Here is a 15,559-nt window from a genome sequence, read left to right on the forward strand (position 1 = left end):
CACAGCGCTCTCAAAGAGTGTATGTTGAGTTGTTGGCGTAGGTGATTGTGTGCAATGCAGTCTTCCATAATGTGCTTAATAGTATGGGGTGCTGTGTTGCATCCTGGACAGGCATCAGCGACGGAGTCATCCAGCCTCTTCTGGTAGCTTAAGAGGGCTGGACGGTGCCCACATAGCCTGGTCAGGTGACGAGGTGCTGCCAGCCGCTTGGGAACATGGGACAGCCTTGCAGGGGAGGTTGTTTGCCAGCGGTTAATGAGACTACTTGATCGACATAACTGAGTAAGCACAACAAAAACAGCCCTGAGTGACAAGTTAAATGGTTTCTTGTAAACCAAGCTTTGTGGTAGGTGGGGGCTCTCACCATCCACTCACTCGATGTAGTGCTGCTCTATGGTGTCTGCCCTTTCCTCTCCTCCATCCTTCTTTCCTTCCATCCTCTTGTGGCTTTCTTTCCTTCAATCTTTCCTCTTCCTTCTGCCTGTGGGTGACTACACTGAGTGACAAAAAAATGGGAGAAATGGAGTTCTCCCGAGCTAAGCCCTGTATTGGACTATGTAGCCCTGCTAGGGTTACAGGAGGGAGCTACCCCTCCCGGCACGGCAGCCCGGGCGAGGCTCGAACTTGCAATCCCCCGATCACAAGTCCAGCGCGCTACCACTGTGCTACCGCGCCCCCCCACTGAGTGACAAGCCAAATGGTTTCCTGTACACTAGGAAACCATTTACCATGCTGGGTGGTAACCATATAACCAAATTTTAGCGCCTGGTGGTTTAGTGGATAATTGCAGTGCACCAATTGGATTGAGCCAGTGAAGGTTTATATCCAAGGGGTGTTTCGTTTCGTACACTAGGAAACCATTTACCATGCTGGGTGGTAACCATATAACCAAATTTTAGCGCCTGGTGGTTTAGTGGATAATTGCAGTGCACCAATTGGATTGAGCCAGTGAAGGTTTATATCCAAGGGGTGTTTCGTTTTGTACACTAGGAAACCATTTACCATGCTGGGTGGTAACCATATAACCAAATTTTAGCGCCTGGTGGTTTAGTGGATAATTGCAGTGCACCAATTGGATTGAGCCAGTGAAGGTTTATATCCAAGGGGTGTTTCGTTTCGTTCGTTTCATTTCGTTTTTAAAGGCTCCAACATGCTTGGTTGGGGTTTATTGCTCATGTAATGCCACTCAGGGATGAGTGAGGCTGATCACTCTCATCTTAAATGTCAGGACCAACTTGCCTAGCCCTGGGCTCCTACACTGCTCATGGAGCAACGTAGGGTTGGATAATGATGTAAACCATGAAACAATTTATCACACCAGGTGGTAACCATATGGCCAACTGATGTCAGGTGGTTTAGCAAGTTGCTGTGCTCCATCAGTATTTAGCTCCCCTAAGCTCTGGGTTGCTGTATGTGGGATTTTGTGGGGAAGGTACTCAGTGTACCACCCTGCACCTGTTGGCTTGTGGTCATGAAGCTCATAAGCTGACGCCTTAGGGTTCCCTCCTTATTTAGGTTTTGAAATGGCCCACACTAATCTCTGGGTGACAATGGGCCCCTAGGAGTTAACCACTTCAGAGCAGTGATTCTTTTTTCTTAATTTACTCCTGCAATCAGCAGACAGTTTTATTCAGCCAAGGAAGGCACCTTAGCAGTAAAGTAAAGAAGTTAGGTTACATATAACCACTCAGACTCTGAATGTTTCTCCTAAAGTCACATGGATATAACAAGGATAAAATAGAAAATACACTAAAATTCAAGATTTACCTATACTGTACTGTATATCAATTATCTCGGTCTTAACCCATTTGTGCCCTGCATCCTCAGTGTTGGACAGAGCTGGTCAGTTTCAAAAGTTAATAAAGGGGGAAACCCCGTGGTAGGGATCTACGAGCTTCACGACTACAAGCCAACAGGCATAGGGCGGTACGCCTAGTACCCTTCCAGCACAATCCCTCACACAGGAACCATGGGTGCTAACAGGTCAAACCCCTTATGATATGTATTACTTTATAATATTACATGTATATACCACAGTCCACAGTTTGTTCTGTGCTTCTGGACTGTACTCAAGGCATATGGTAACATCATACACTTTTCAGTGTCATGCTTCCAAGCTCATTTCAATGTATGTTCCTCCAGGGTGGTGCTGTTATCAAGATATCATTTTTTTATCCTACCAAACTGTTTTACTCAGCTTAGGAGAGACTTTTCAAACTGGATGCATTAAATACACCCACCATTTATCCATTTATTATTTTCCAGAGCTTTCTCAAGCCTAATCTTAATCTGGTACAAGCAAGAATAAACTGAAAATTTTGTCATACTGAAGAAGTCAGATGAAAAATCTGGCACTCAATTTATATAGTGGAAGTCAGTGTTTTCACTTAATGGAAATAGGCCATTCCCACACTTTGAATACTTAGGTGTGGTTGCATGAAATTCAATTAGCTGAAGTTATTAAGTATTACAAAGTCTCCTTTGTTGTAGTACTTGTCAAGCTGACCCTTCAAGTCTGACTAAACTTGGCCATCAGCTTACCTGAATGGGGTTAGGGATCTTCATCTGGTTAAAACAAACACTGAAGTACTGTATACAGCAATACATATATATTGTTGGGATCCCCAACCTCAGAATGGCTAAGTTGTTGGTCCTTTGTACAGTACATAGTTTGGTACTTTGTCTCATTTGTATGTCATGGCACTCTGCTGAACTGCATCCATTTTCTCCATGCAGTCTAGCACACCATGGAAAGTGAAAGATGCTTGCAGTTTCAAAATACTGCCTCCTCATCAATGTGTGTCATCAATTCAAGGTTTCTTCTTTGTGGCATGCCTTGTATTTACACTTGAATTCTGGTGATGTCCTCTGGGGTGCATTCCTATTGCTACCAGACTACTTTGTTCAACTTAGGAAAGGCTTCTTATTATGGAACAGGTTTATCAAGGCTGTATCTAACCCCAGAGAGAAAAGTCCATCCTTATCTCAATAAAATTAGGAGAAAGAAAGAATAATATGAACATATATGTCCCCAGGTTCAGATGGTTAAAGCATTGTACATGACAGTACTGCATGTGAAATTGCATGCAAGTGTTGAAGGATATAAATACAATCTGGTTCTTATCTAAAAGAGATTTCTTCTGCTTTGTAATATATACTTGTTGTGTACTGCCACATACAAGATGACCTCCTTGCCGAGAGCAGCACAAGGTCCATCAGTCACACTACAACAACAGAGTGGTGTAGCACTGGGCAAGGACATTCTACCAGGCTTGCTTTTTTGTATCATACTCTCGATCAAACAAGAAAAGAGACAATACAGTCAAGCAACCTTATGAAGTTATTTTCTCAAGAAAAGAAAGAAAGAAAAGGAAAAGTACAAACATAGTACAACAAATATGGTATCTGACAGGATAAGGAAAATAAATCCAAATGAGTGTTGCCATTTTCATATGCCCATTTTCTGATATAAAATTTGTATAATTTCCTGAGCTTGTAAAATACAGAGGATAATAACATTACCTGCTAGCTGATTACAGTTATAAGCTGAGGTGGTTCTGCATACCACCAATATGCTTTGTGCACTCTTTAAAAAAGATAATTTTGCATACAATGTTTTATAATATTAAAAAGTAATCCTTCCATCAGTGTTTCTTTGTGGAGTTACTCTATCTCTGCAACAACCACCCAGAGAGAGAGAGAGAGAGAGAGAGAAAAAAAAAAAAATGCTATATAACACTGTAGATGTAGAGAGTTCCTGTTCTGAGGCACTGATGTGGTCATGTGTATTTGCTTTTGTAGTCACCATGCAGTACATTAATAAAATTTTATGGACGAAGAGCTTGTACAACCAACAATGGTGGAGCTTTTAACATACTGGTGTAGAAGTATACTTGTACTCTAGCCACTTATTCCTGTGCATCACCCCATACTGAGGTGGGTAGTATACTTTCAAATTCACAGTGAGTATAACAGTACCTAAACATTTTATACAACATGACTGGCACAATAATAACGAATGAAAATTTGATCACTAGAAATATATATATATACCTGTATATATATATATACCGGTATATAAATATATATGTATGTATATATATATATATATATATATACAGTATATATATATATATATATATATATAAATCTATTTATATATATATATATATATATATAGAGTATATATATATATATATATATATATATATATATATATATAGTATATATATATATACACACACGCACACACTCCATTGCATCAGAATGATTTTAAACGAACTATAATATAAAACAGCATACTCAGAAATACATTATAGTAGTCACTTGTAAACTTATGGCAGTATAATTAACTTTAAAAACTAACATATTAAACATTTTAAGATAAAAACATTTTCACATTACTTTTCTTCTGCTCCATTTTAAAAAGCCTGTCATGTACACTTAGAAATATGCAGCTGCCCTTAAAACATTATTGAAGAGGCTACTAGACAAAATCATTATGAGGTTATGTGAAGACTAATATCTCTCGATAATTCTACCACTCCTCTGATATCTGTATCAAACCCATCTCATATTTTTAATTGGATGGTGGTGTGTGTATATTTATATATATATATATATATATATATATATATATATATATATATATATATATATACACACATACATACAGTGGGCTTGCACAGTACACGTGATCACAGTGCGTGAATCTCATAGTACACGAGTGACCAAAATAATAACCATAAAACTTTGAATGCGCGAGTTTAGCCCATAATATGCGAGGCAGAGGCAAGGAGTGGCCCAAAACCACTTTTCCCAGACTACACGCCCCCCCCCCCACCCTGTATGATGCGCCCTCAAGAAAGTGAAATTGAGGAACCAGGTATATTGTCTGATCCAGTTCCTGTAGAGGAAGAGGAAGATGCAACATCAGTTGTGTATGTATGTATGTATACATATATGTCACCTGTAACATTCTATAGGGTACTTTCTTGCTAAAATAGTAAAACGAATGTCCACATTTTTTTTTTTTTTTTTTTTTTTTTGGCACAACTCATTACAATTGCAGTTTAAAATTTTTCTGAAGTTTTAAAAAGTTCTGTCATGCATGATGTCCATTTCTTTTCCTGCCAACTATGGTATTTCGAGCTTTTATATATGGTTTACTATAATTCTGTTTAAAAAAAAAAAAAAAAAAAAAAGTGTTGCAGTAGTTCAAATACTGCAATAAGACGTCCTGCTTCACAAAACCAGAACGTGAAATATTTTTGTAAATTTCAGACATAACAAAATATTTAGCCTCAACAAAATGTTAACAAAAAGTACAGAACAAAATACTCTGCAAACGTTAACTTCTTCATTATAATAATATTTTTTCAGCTACCATTCAACATTACTCGCATTAAGGGGGCTTCTGGTAAAGATGCCAATAAAGTCTACTGTACATCTAACCCCTCCACTTTATAAAGTCACCCATAGGCTGAATAAAACTGTCTGGAGATAGTATCCATCAATCATCCAATCCTATGTTGCCCCATGGGGAGCGTAGGAGTCCGAGGCTAGGCAACTTGGTCCTGACATTTAAGATGAAAGTGACCAGCCCCACTCATCCTTGAGTGGCATTATGTGAGCAATAAACCCCAACCACCCCTTGGATATAAACCTGCACTGGTTCAATCTGCTTGCAGTGCCTTAATTACTCACTAAATCACCAGGTGTCATAATTTGGTTATACGGTTACCAACCAGCACAGTAAATGGTTTCCTGGTGTACAGGAAACCATATGGCTTGTCACTGAGTGTAGAGTCACCCACAGGCAGAGGGAAAAGGAAAGAATGAAGGAAAGAAAAACAGAAGAGAGAGTGTAAAGTCAACTGTAGGCAGAATGAAGAGGAAAGAAAGACGGAAGGGGCAGGAAGAAGGAGAGGAAAGGTCAGACACCCAAAGCAGCACTACATCGAATGAATGGCTGGTGAGTGTCCCCACCTACTGGAGATAGTAAAATAACTAAAAATGTATCCTCTGAATGAAGGGTAAGGGGTGACAGATGCTGCATATACTGTACTCACTTTTCACATACATCTAACAATGGTCATTATGTTTCCTAATCTTGGTCTTAAAATCTATCTATCTATGTAGCTAAAATGAACATGTAACACAGGGTATAGCAACTGCAACACTAAAAGAGAAACAGGTTATTAAATACTTAGTTCAAGATCCTCAAATTATCAGTACTACTGTATGTCCATATTAAATACTTGTATAAAAAAAAATATACTTGAATGTGAAGCTTGTAAAACACACACAATAAAATCTCTTCTGTAAACCACAGCTGGCCTGTAAACTGCCACACTGATATGGGCATCTTTTGAGATGATGGGGGTTGATGAAATGAGGCACTAAGATGGTGGACTTGGCTAGGCTGATGGTACCAACTTCTAGGTGACACATGCAGCTTCGTACTATCTCATCCTTAGCAATTTACTCTGCATAATACACCTTAACATTCTCTTGTCTGTTGTTTACATCACTTTAATACCAACATATTTGCATCAGTATCAAGAGAATATCAAGGAGTAACATGGAGAATAAACTGCCAAGGAAGAGGTGGTACAAAACCTCTTATGCCAGCAAGATTGTATCTCCTAAATTACATACTGTTCTCCTTCCTACAAGACAACTTCCTTACTGTATCATGGCCAAAGCATCAGTCCTGAAAAAAAAAAAAAAAAAAAAAAAAAAAAAAAAAAAAAGAGAGAGAGAGAGAGAGAGAGAAAATGACGCTCCACAAAGAAACTTCTGATAACAATTTCAAAAGAACAGGAAGGTATGAACTCTAAAAAAACAGCAAAAATAGCTCCCACTTATGTAAATCAAAGTTTCATATATTTTCATAAAACAAAGTGAAAACAGGCACATGAAGCCAAGATACTATATGATCATAGTTTCAACTATGAACACTTAAAACTTCTCAACCTTATGATTTATCTACAAACATCACTTCAAAAAAGTATGGTGTGAAGTATAGGTGTATGCAAAGCATAAAACTTATTAACTGTATTAACATATCATATTCTTACACACTCTCCTTCATGAGACATTGATGGCCAGTACTCACGATAAACACCCAAGTCAATTATTACACTCATTTTATTATTTAGCAATTAAAATTCATTATCTGTATCATTTTTATGTAGTACTGTAATCACTAATCTTTTATAATCACTCTGTGACATATACTACCTTCATCAAACAAAGTTTAGTCCTTGGGTGAGATCCATTTTAGAGGCAGTGTTTACAACTGACTTGAGTGTGACTCCTGAATATAGTCCTACGTCCCCTTGGATTTACAACGTGTTGAGTTCAGTCAAGCACAAATGTTTTTACTAATAATATTAGTCTCTAAAAGTTAGGTATGTCAACTGATCAACTGCACTCCCACATAAATGAAAAGCTTTATTCCATTCAATGGGTCAAACTGACAAGCTCTACACTTTGTAACCCAAGAGTGAAAGTCATGTCTGGAAAAGGGAAAGCATTAGGACTATCACATATGAAACTAGCACATCTGACTGCAAAAATATTATGGCAAATCCAGTGACTCACTAACCAAAGATGAAGCCTCAGGAACAACTGCCATTCGCCACGGTCTTCCAACACTTGAAACTTTGAATTCATATCGCATTATCTTTATGCTTAGCTCCCCGGAATTCCTCGTTTCGGCAAACAATGTGCCAAATGTCATTAGAGGTTCCCCATCACATCAACAATATACACAGAACTTCAACTAGTAAAATTCCAGACAGCATGAAATGCGCCAATTGGTACCGAGCTCGAGTGAATTTTAAAAATAAGAAGATAAGGATGAAAAACTAATGAAATCTGGATGCCCAATACTCTTGACTTCACACTGTTTAGGTTTTCTAGTTAAAGAACTACAGTTGTACATCACAGAGATTGACTTTATGTTTCCAGAGAACTTCAGCTCCACTGAGGCTACACCTAAGGAAAACACTATCACCGAACTTGACCAATTTGTTGAATGCTTCTGCACGCTTGCATAAACTGTAACATCAGCACATCAACACTTTTAAGGGTTTGTGTTTTTATCGCTGGGTTGCAGGGGTTGCTTGCATTATCAGGAAACCCTAGGTGCAACAGTCACTATTGTAGGCATCATTTTCCTGAAAAAGAAAGGATAAATTTTGAATACAGAATGCTGTTTCTGTTGTTGCTGTGGCCCCAGGTTCATGTGGATGTGAATATGAGTACAGACTAAAACAATGATGCAAATATGAGAAATCAATCACTGATGTCACTGTGGGGCCATGACTGTTTTACAGTTTTAATAACTCAAGAAATATTTTGACAATGGCATGATGGGGAAAAAAAAAAAGTTTTATTAATAAAAATAAAAACAATTTCATAAAATGATTAACCGGTAATAAATCACAACTAAAAATACAGAATGCATGTCAAAAGTACAACAAAAACAGTAGTGTATACAACACTTCTAAAAATAATCCAAGTCTGGGTCTGAAGCTGGGTAAAGACAAAACACTACTGAACATTGGGGCACAACACCAAATCACATCCATGCAGGGACACAGATGAAAATCACTGCTTGCACTGGTTATATTCAGAGACAAGTAGTCATTGTCAATAGTTTTTTTTTTTTTTCCCCTCAATAATACTGACATAATAAAGCACTAGAAATTATTCCAAGCTACGCAGTTAGTCCTACTTGACCAGGTCACAATTATGGACATGTACAGTAACAGTACCATTGATAATGACTACGAATTATGGACACGAGCTAGCAAGGGGCAAAACTTGCAGGAAACCCAAACTTCAAGAACAGAAATATCTGCTGTGAATTGACTTTTTAATCAGATTCAAAGAAGAACTGTTGATGAATGATAATTTATATCATAAACACTAATGGTATCCATGTACCTTTTTCAATCGGTACTATAATAAAAATCATGCTACTGTAATAAAAAACACTACAGTACACTGTACAGCATGTGCCATAACAGATCAAGACAAGGTGCAACAGACAAAAATGGGGCTACAGTTTTTACAAGAGAAAAGAGTGACACAAAGCTGAAGAGAAAAAGGGAGGAAAAAGTAGCTATGTATATACTGAATGTCATGCAGGAAAGTGTCAGATGTGTCTGCTCTCTGGCTCAAGTAGGTACTGTACTAAGCAGTACTACATACCAGTAGCCAAACTTAATGCATACTGTACTGTATTCGTCTTTGCAAATATGCATATTTTAACTCAAATTTCTATATAACAGAATGAAACTCTCAACCCAGTGACCAGTTCTGTTTCAGCAGATACTAACAGTTGGTTTGAGTGTAAGCTGGTCAGAATTCGCTTACAATGTCATCTCTTCCAACTGAGTCATCTGTAAAGCATTCTGTTTATGTAGTGTAGCATATTTATTTAGTTTTAAATGCACAGTGAATATGATGTAAAATACCATACAGTACTGTACTGTGCTATCACATGTGAAGCGGTAATCTGAAAACATACTGGTCAAAGGGTGATGTTGACAAAAATATGTACTAGATATAATAATTTCCAGTTTGGTATTTACATTACAGTAACCTTTCCTATTCTATACACAATACTGCAGAGAATTCTCTACATAACACAACTCTTTAAAACTAGTTAAGTCTTGGCAACCTAGTTCAAGAGAAAATAACAGCAAGTCTTAAATGATGTGTCACTCTTCCAAACAAATACTAGTCAGTCTGCTCAAGGCAGGTGTGGCTAATGCAGGTGCAGTATTTTAAATGCAGTGCAAAGAAGGTAATCTGTGATTGAAGTTTACTGATAAAGGCTGGTTAGAAAAATAATCAAGCAATTCTGGAAACCAACATTCCAAGAAAAAATAAGGATGCAGGAAATTTATTACTAGCAGTAAGAAATATTGCACTTAAAATACAGCATTCACAATCACTGGCAACAGCTCACATGCAGAGAAATGTACAGTATCTGCAAGATCGTACTTATGTTCATATTGTGATGCACACTAGACTAAACTGTACACATTATGGATAAGCCAAAGTGCATTTTCATATTACCAGGTACCATTTGATAATCCGAGTCATTTATGTCTACTTGCTTTTCTTGCATGAGCTTTTTGTATCTAAAGAGACTGCTTATTTATTTTCTCACTCACAGCACACTGGGAAAAGCTACGATCAATCTCATGTTACATATGGTTTGGAGACTGGCTACTCACTCAAAAAAGGCTGATTGGTTCTACTCAGTCAGCCTTACTTGGAATAAAGTGTCATCAGCCTGCATTTACAAAATTGTTTTAACCCCTCTCCCTCACCCTCCACCATAAAAATCACGCAGTATCTAGTTGATAGCAAACTGTAAACAGGTATTCCTCATATAATGTTGGTTTAATCTAGCGCTTCCCAACCTGGGAGGCGCGCCCCCCCTGGGGAGGCATTTGAAATTGATAGGAGGGGGGAATGGGGTAATCAAAGTTCAACATAGGGCTACGCCATTCAAATGCATACAGGGTATTCCCAAAGATATGTATGAATAAGAAACTTTGATAGGAAAACTTCACAACTGTCATTTTGAGCAACCACATGTAGTGTTGCCATCTAGCATCTTGAGCATCCATATGGATCAGATAAAAACATCATTGATTAGGCGACAGAAGGGTGTGTGGGGGGGGGGGGGCATCATTAATAAAGTCTTGACCAAGGGGGGGCACAGTGCTAAAAAGGTTGGGAACCTTTGGTTTAAAAAGACATTTCATTTTATATACATATGGGAGTCCATTTCTGAATCTCTCATGTGACTTCAACAATGGACTCCCATGGGAGTTGATGTGCGCTAAAGATTTGGTGGTGATTGCAGATAATGAAAGGGAGATGGAGGAAAGATTTAGGAAGTGGACAGATAGAATGGGTCACAAGAATTAGAGAGTAAATGCAGACAAAACAAGTAATACCTGGGGCTGGTGGTGGTACTGTCAAAGCAGAGGAAGTGTGTCCATGTGCAGTTTGCCAGAAGGATGTGGAAAGTAACTCCATCTTCTACAGTGTTTGCAACACATGGGTGCATAAGAGATGCAGTGGTATTAGAGGTAGGCTGCAAAATAATGCTGATTTTGTGTGTATGGTGTGCTGGGAGAGCATGTAAAGACTGAGAGGCATGAAAGGAATGATCTTGCTAGAGGGTCTCTTGAGTCTGTGGAGGAATTCTGTTATTTGGGGGGGGGGGGCACATTATGTGTTGGAGGTGGCAAGGGTAAGGCATGGGTGGGGGAAGCTCAGGGAGTTGTTGCCTTTCACAACTTTGAGAGGACTCTCTCTCCATGCTTAGGGATCCTTGTATGTGGCATGTGTTAGGTTTGTAATGCTGTATGGTAGTGAGACCTGGGCAGTAAAGGAAGAGGATATTCACAGGATCAAATGTACAAAAGCAACTATGATTAGATGGCTGTGAAGTGCATCCTTGAATGTGGAGAGATAGGACTGCGACTGAATAGTTGAAAAGAAGGGTGGGTCTTGAATGTATTGGTGTTGTGAAGAGGAAGAGGAGATTGAGATGGTCTGGACATACTGAGAGGATGAAGGATGACAAATGGGTGCAGAAAGTGAGAAAAGTGAACATTGGGGGTAAAGTTGCAAGAGGCAGGTTGAAAAAGACCTGGAATGAGTTCATAGTGTGACCCCAGAGATAAGGGACTGAATAGGAAGACTACCAAAGATCGAGCAGTGTGGAGGCCTGCCATTAGGTGGCCGAGCATAATGCATGCAAGCACGCTGGAGCCTTTATAGATGATATGATATGATATGCCATACAACATGACGCATGTCATTCCACCTTCATTGAATGAAATCTCCATTTTGCAATCTATTGTTGTTGCTGCGGCCCCAAACTCATATGATTCCAGTTGTTCGCAGACTCAAGTTGCCCTTCCGTATTCCGACAGCCTCCTTTCAGGTGATAAGTAAAGAAGTGTGGGATGTTTGCATAACTGGACTGCAAAGCTATCCAGATATATCACCACCACTGCTTGAGGGCATCTTCATCACCAATTAGCAATCTCAATTACATATACAGTTGGGCCTTAACAACTGTAATGTCCAGTCATGAGTTATGTAATTTACAGCAAAATAAAAAGTATCACTATAAACACCACTGCAGGTAACTGTAACATTCACAGACCTTGAAATCAACTTTGGAGTGTACATTCACAGACCTTGAAATCAACTTTGGAATGTTTTTCAACTTTAATGAAACATAAACAATGTTTTCTGTATGAAAAGAGGCCACATCAGTGAATCACATAATCTTGCCATCACAGTTCATAGTAGTAGAAAATACAGCACTGTTTTTCACTAATTTTACCTCCACACCAACAACCTCATTTGATGGAAGTTAAACAACACCATTCTTCCTGAAGGAATCCTCATGTTAAGGTTAGCCATAATATAGGTGATGTTTTCTACGGACTGGAAGCTAAACCAAGTACAGTACCCAAACCAGCCAATAACTTCCCAACAGTAGATGGGAACTTCTGGATATCACTGGAAATCAACCAGAGAGAGAGAGAGAGAGAGAGAGAGAGAGAGAGACAGTGTGTGTGTGTGTGTGTGTGTGTGTGTGTGTGTGTGTGTGTGTCAAAGTCTGATAAACTTTTGGCAGGCAGATTAGTATTAAGATGCAGCTGCAGAATGAACTGCTTAGTACAAATGGAAGATGTGCCTGAGATGGCCAATAGTATTAAATATGGAAGCTATATTGTGCAGATGTGACGAAATGATGTGAGGTTAAAAACCAAGAGCATAAGCCAGACAGGTAGTTAGAGAATTTCGTAATTTACTTGAAGATAAGATAATTACCAACCACCTTTAGCATGGTGAAGCGATACAGTTTTTGTCGGCGTGTGTCTAAGTGTGCATGTATGTATCTGTTGCCACAATATCATGAAAAGTTGTGGACAAATTTTCACCAAACTTTCAGGGAATTGCAACTATGTGGATGTGCAGAAGCCTCTTACTTCTGGTGAGGATTTGATTGAAGATGACCAAATGCCAGCTGCCATATATTTTTTAATATGGATTGGCTTTTTGTGAAAAGCGGTGAGTGAATTCCGTACTTTTGAGAATTTCCTTCAAATCTGGTTTGTAGGTAGCATGTACCATAGCCAACAACATATTTTGGTGGGCGATTAGGTGTGGATGGTGAGACAAATGAAGATCTTGAACTATCACTAAACCTCTAGGACACTACATTCATGATTTCACCACAGCTGCTTGTGATGGCAGCCTGTTGTTTTTCTCTGATTTTATGGTTGTAAGAAGATGAAAGAATATCACTGGGACAGGAAGAACCACAGTACATTCTCCTGTGTTTGCACTCATTGACTTTTTGAACCAAAGGCCAAAAATCACAGAAAAAAAAAATAAATAAATAAATAAAATAAAATGCTTACAATGATGATGAAAGTGGATTAATCTCTTAAGCAAGTTCAGCCCAGCAACTTCTACTCATTGTATATGGAGGGGGAAAATGGGAGACCTTATACTGTACATGCACTCAAAATTACAAAGCTGTGGGAAAAATGAATGGGTTAAACAGTGAATTTAGCTCAGAATAGTGTAGACTGAATTCACAGATCTGAACTCATCTAACTACTAAGTAACTAGATACCCATTCCAATCACAAAGAACAGTCTGCTATCTGCAAGGCACTGAAAAGCATACGAGAGAGAGAGAGAGAGAGAGAGAGAGAAATTTCACGAGATAAACGCTCTGTATAGTACAAAGACTGCAGAAATCTTGAATGTAGGTGGCCATGAGAATATAAGTGAGACTCCGAGCTTCTGTAATAACTAGTGCTTGCACCCAGTCATTTATAAGTGCATCATAATTCTTCTACTGCTGTTTGCTGTTTTATCTGCTCCTTTTCTGCTTCAACATTCTTACTGTACTCTGAGGAGCTATGCCTAGGTGCTCTGAGTGTTTCAAAATGGCCACCAGCTCAAATTTTTAACTTTAATGCACTACTATTGAGAATGTGTAGTGGCTTTGTGCTTGCAAAACACAAATTTATGAAAATAAAATGCACTAAGCCTGATACAAATGTACTCTCAACTTTATTAATTTGGCAATTACTGATGTTTTTCACTCACAACAAGCAAATGTATCATTAATTTAGTATAGCTGACAGTTCTAGTTTTTTGCTTTTGCTCTCCTACTTCTGGCCCCCATCCACTGGATATATTAATGAGAAGTTGGATGATGATGATAGGCTGTGTGCCAAAAGGTTTCATACAAGGATAAAACAAGCAGCTGGCAAAACTGAGTAGATGAGAATGGAAGTGTGATGTCAGAACAAAAATTTATATTGTATGGATACTACCATAGTGTAGTTTCATTAATGGAAGGAGAGAAAAGAAAAATAAAATCTCAAGCGACCATGAAAATCAATACTCACAAAAAAATTAAGAAGTTCAGTCTGAGAGCAGCCGATGAGAAAAGAGAACAAAACAGAGGTTAAGATTCTGAGATAAAAATGGTTCACAAGGACACCAAATTTGGGCTGCTTTAACAAGTAAAATTCCTCTACATGTAAATCCTCTAAACATTAAAATCAAACATCAAATTAAAGGTACTGTGGATAAGAACAGGGTAGGTGAGATAGCAGTAGGGAATTTTGGCACAGGTATTCAGAAAGCATGGGATAAAATGCTAATGGAACCTGCAGAAAGGATGTCTTAACCTTGTCATGTTTATGTCTTCCCTATTGTTTTATTCAACTGAGATTGAGTCAGGCGGCCTCAGTTTAAAACTACCATCATTAACCTTCTCATGGTCAGAAGTACCCCACTAATATGTTTCACCTACATCAGATGCTTATATTCAGCTGAGTGAGTCACCCACGCTTTAGTTTGGTGTTAATAAACACACTGTACTGTATATACTGTACTTAATGATACTGTTAGTCTTGTGGTAACACATCAGTCTTTATGACATCTTTTCCTTACTTGCAGGGGTTTGAAACTTCCTAGAGGTGACTGGAATTTTTGATCATACAATCCTACCAGGGGCATGGGTTGGCCTCCTACCCTTATATGTTCTGGATTATGGTAGTCATGATTTGGGCTCCTTATGTCTCAAAGGGGGTAATATGTGACTGGGTGTTACATTTTAATTATCTATTAACAGTTACTGGGATGACACAACAAATGCCAAACATACACTAATTTTGATTATATAAAAAAAGACAATATATGGCTGGCCCTCTCCTGCACATGTATCAGAATTCTATGGTAAAGTCTATTTCATATACAGCCTGTGGTCCAGGAAATAATTCATAACATTAGGTAGTAATCATATACAGTATTTTAAGACAAATGATGGCTGAGTATCTGGTGGGCTAGGATACTCCAACTCGGTGTGGCCCTTAAGGGTTTATATCTAAGCAGTAACTGTGGTTTATTGCTCACATAATGCCACTCAGGTAAGCAATCAGTCATCCTTTAATTGAATGCTGAGTTATATGAAC

At 38.4% G+C, this 15,559-nt stretch overlaps 1 protein-coding gene across 3 annotated transcripts in view; it reads right to left on the reverse strand.

The window, feature by feature from the left end:
• Window positions 1-4,852: 4,852 nt before the first annotated feature.
• alph (protein phosphatase alphabet) overlaps window positions 4,853-15,559 on the reverse strand; it is a 54,901-nt gene continuing 44,194 nt past the window's right edge. For 2 of the 3 annotated variants that reach the window (XM_080267362.1, XM_080267358.1), the window contains one exon: window positions 4,853-8,186. In XM_080267362.1, coding sequence (XP_080123488.1) covers window positions 8,151-8,186 — 36 coding nt within the window. In that variant the 3' untranslated portion in view covers window positions 4,853-8,150. Of the gene's footprint in view, window positions 8,187-14,488; window positions 14,510-15,559 lie in introns of all 3 variants that reach the window. The other variant, XM_080267361.1, reaches the window with a different exon arrangement.

The sequence above is a fragment of the Coenobita brevimanus genome, chromosome 23 (genome assembly GCF_032717465.1).
Source record: "Coenobita brevimanus isolate Jiangsu-jjx chromosome 23, ASM3271746v2, whole genome shotgun sequence".
NCBI classification, from domain to species: Eukaryota; Metazoa; Arthropoda; class Malacostraca; order Decapoda; family Coenobitidae; genus Coenobita; species Coenobita brevimanus.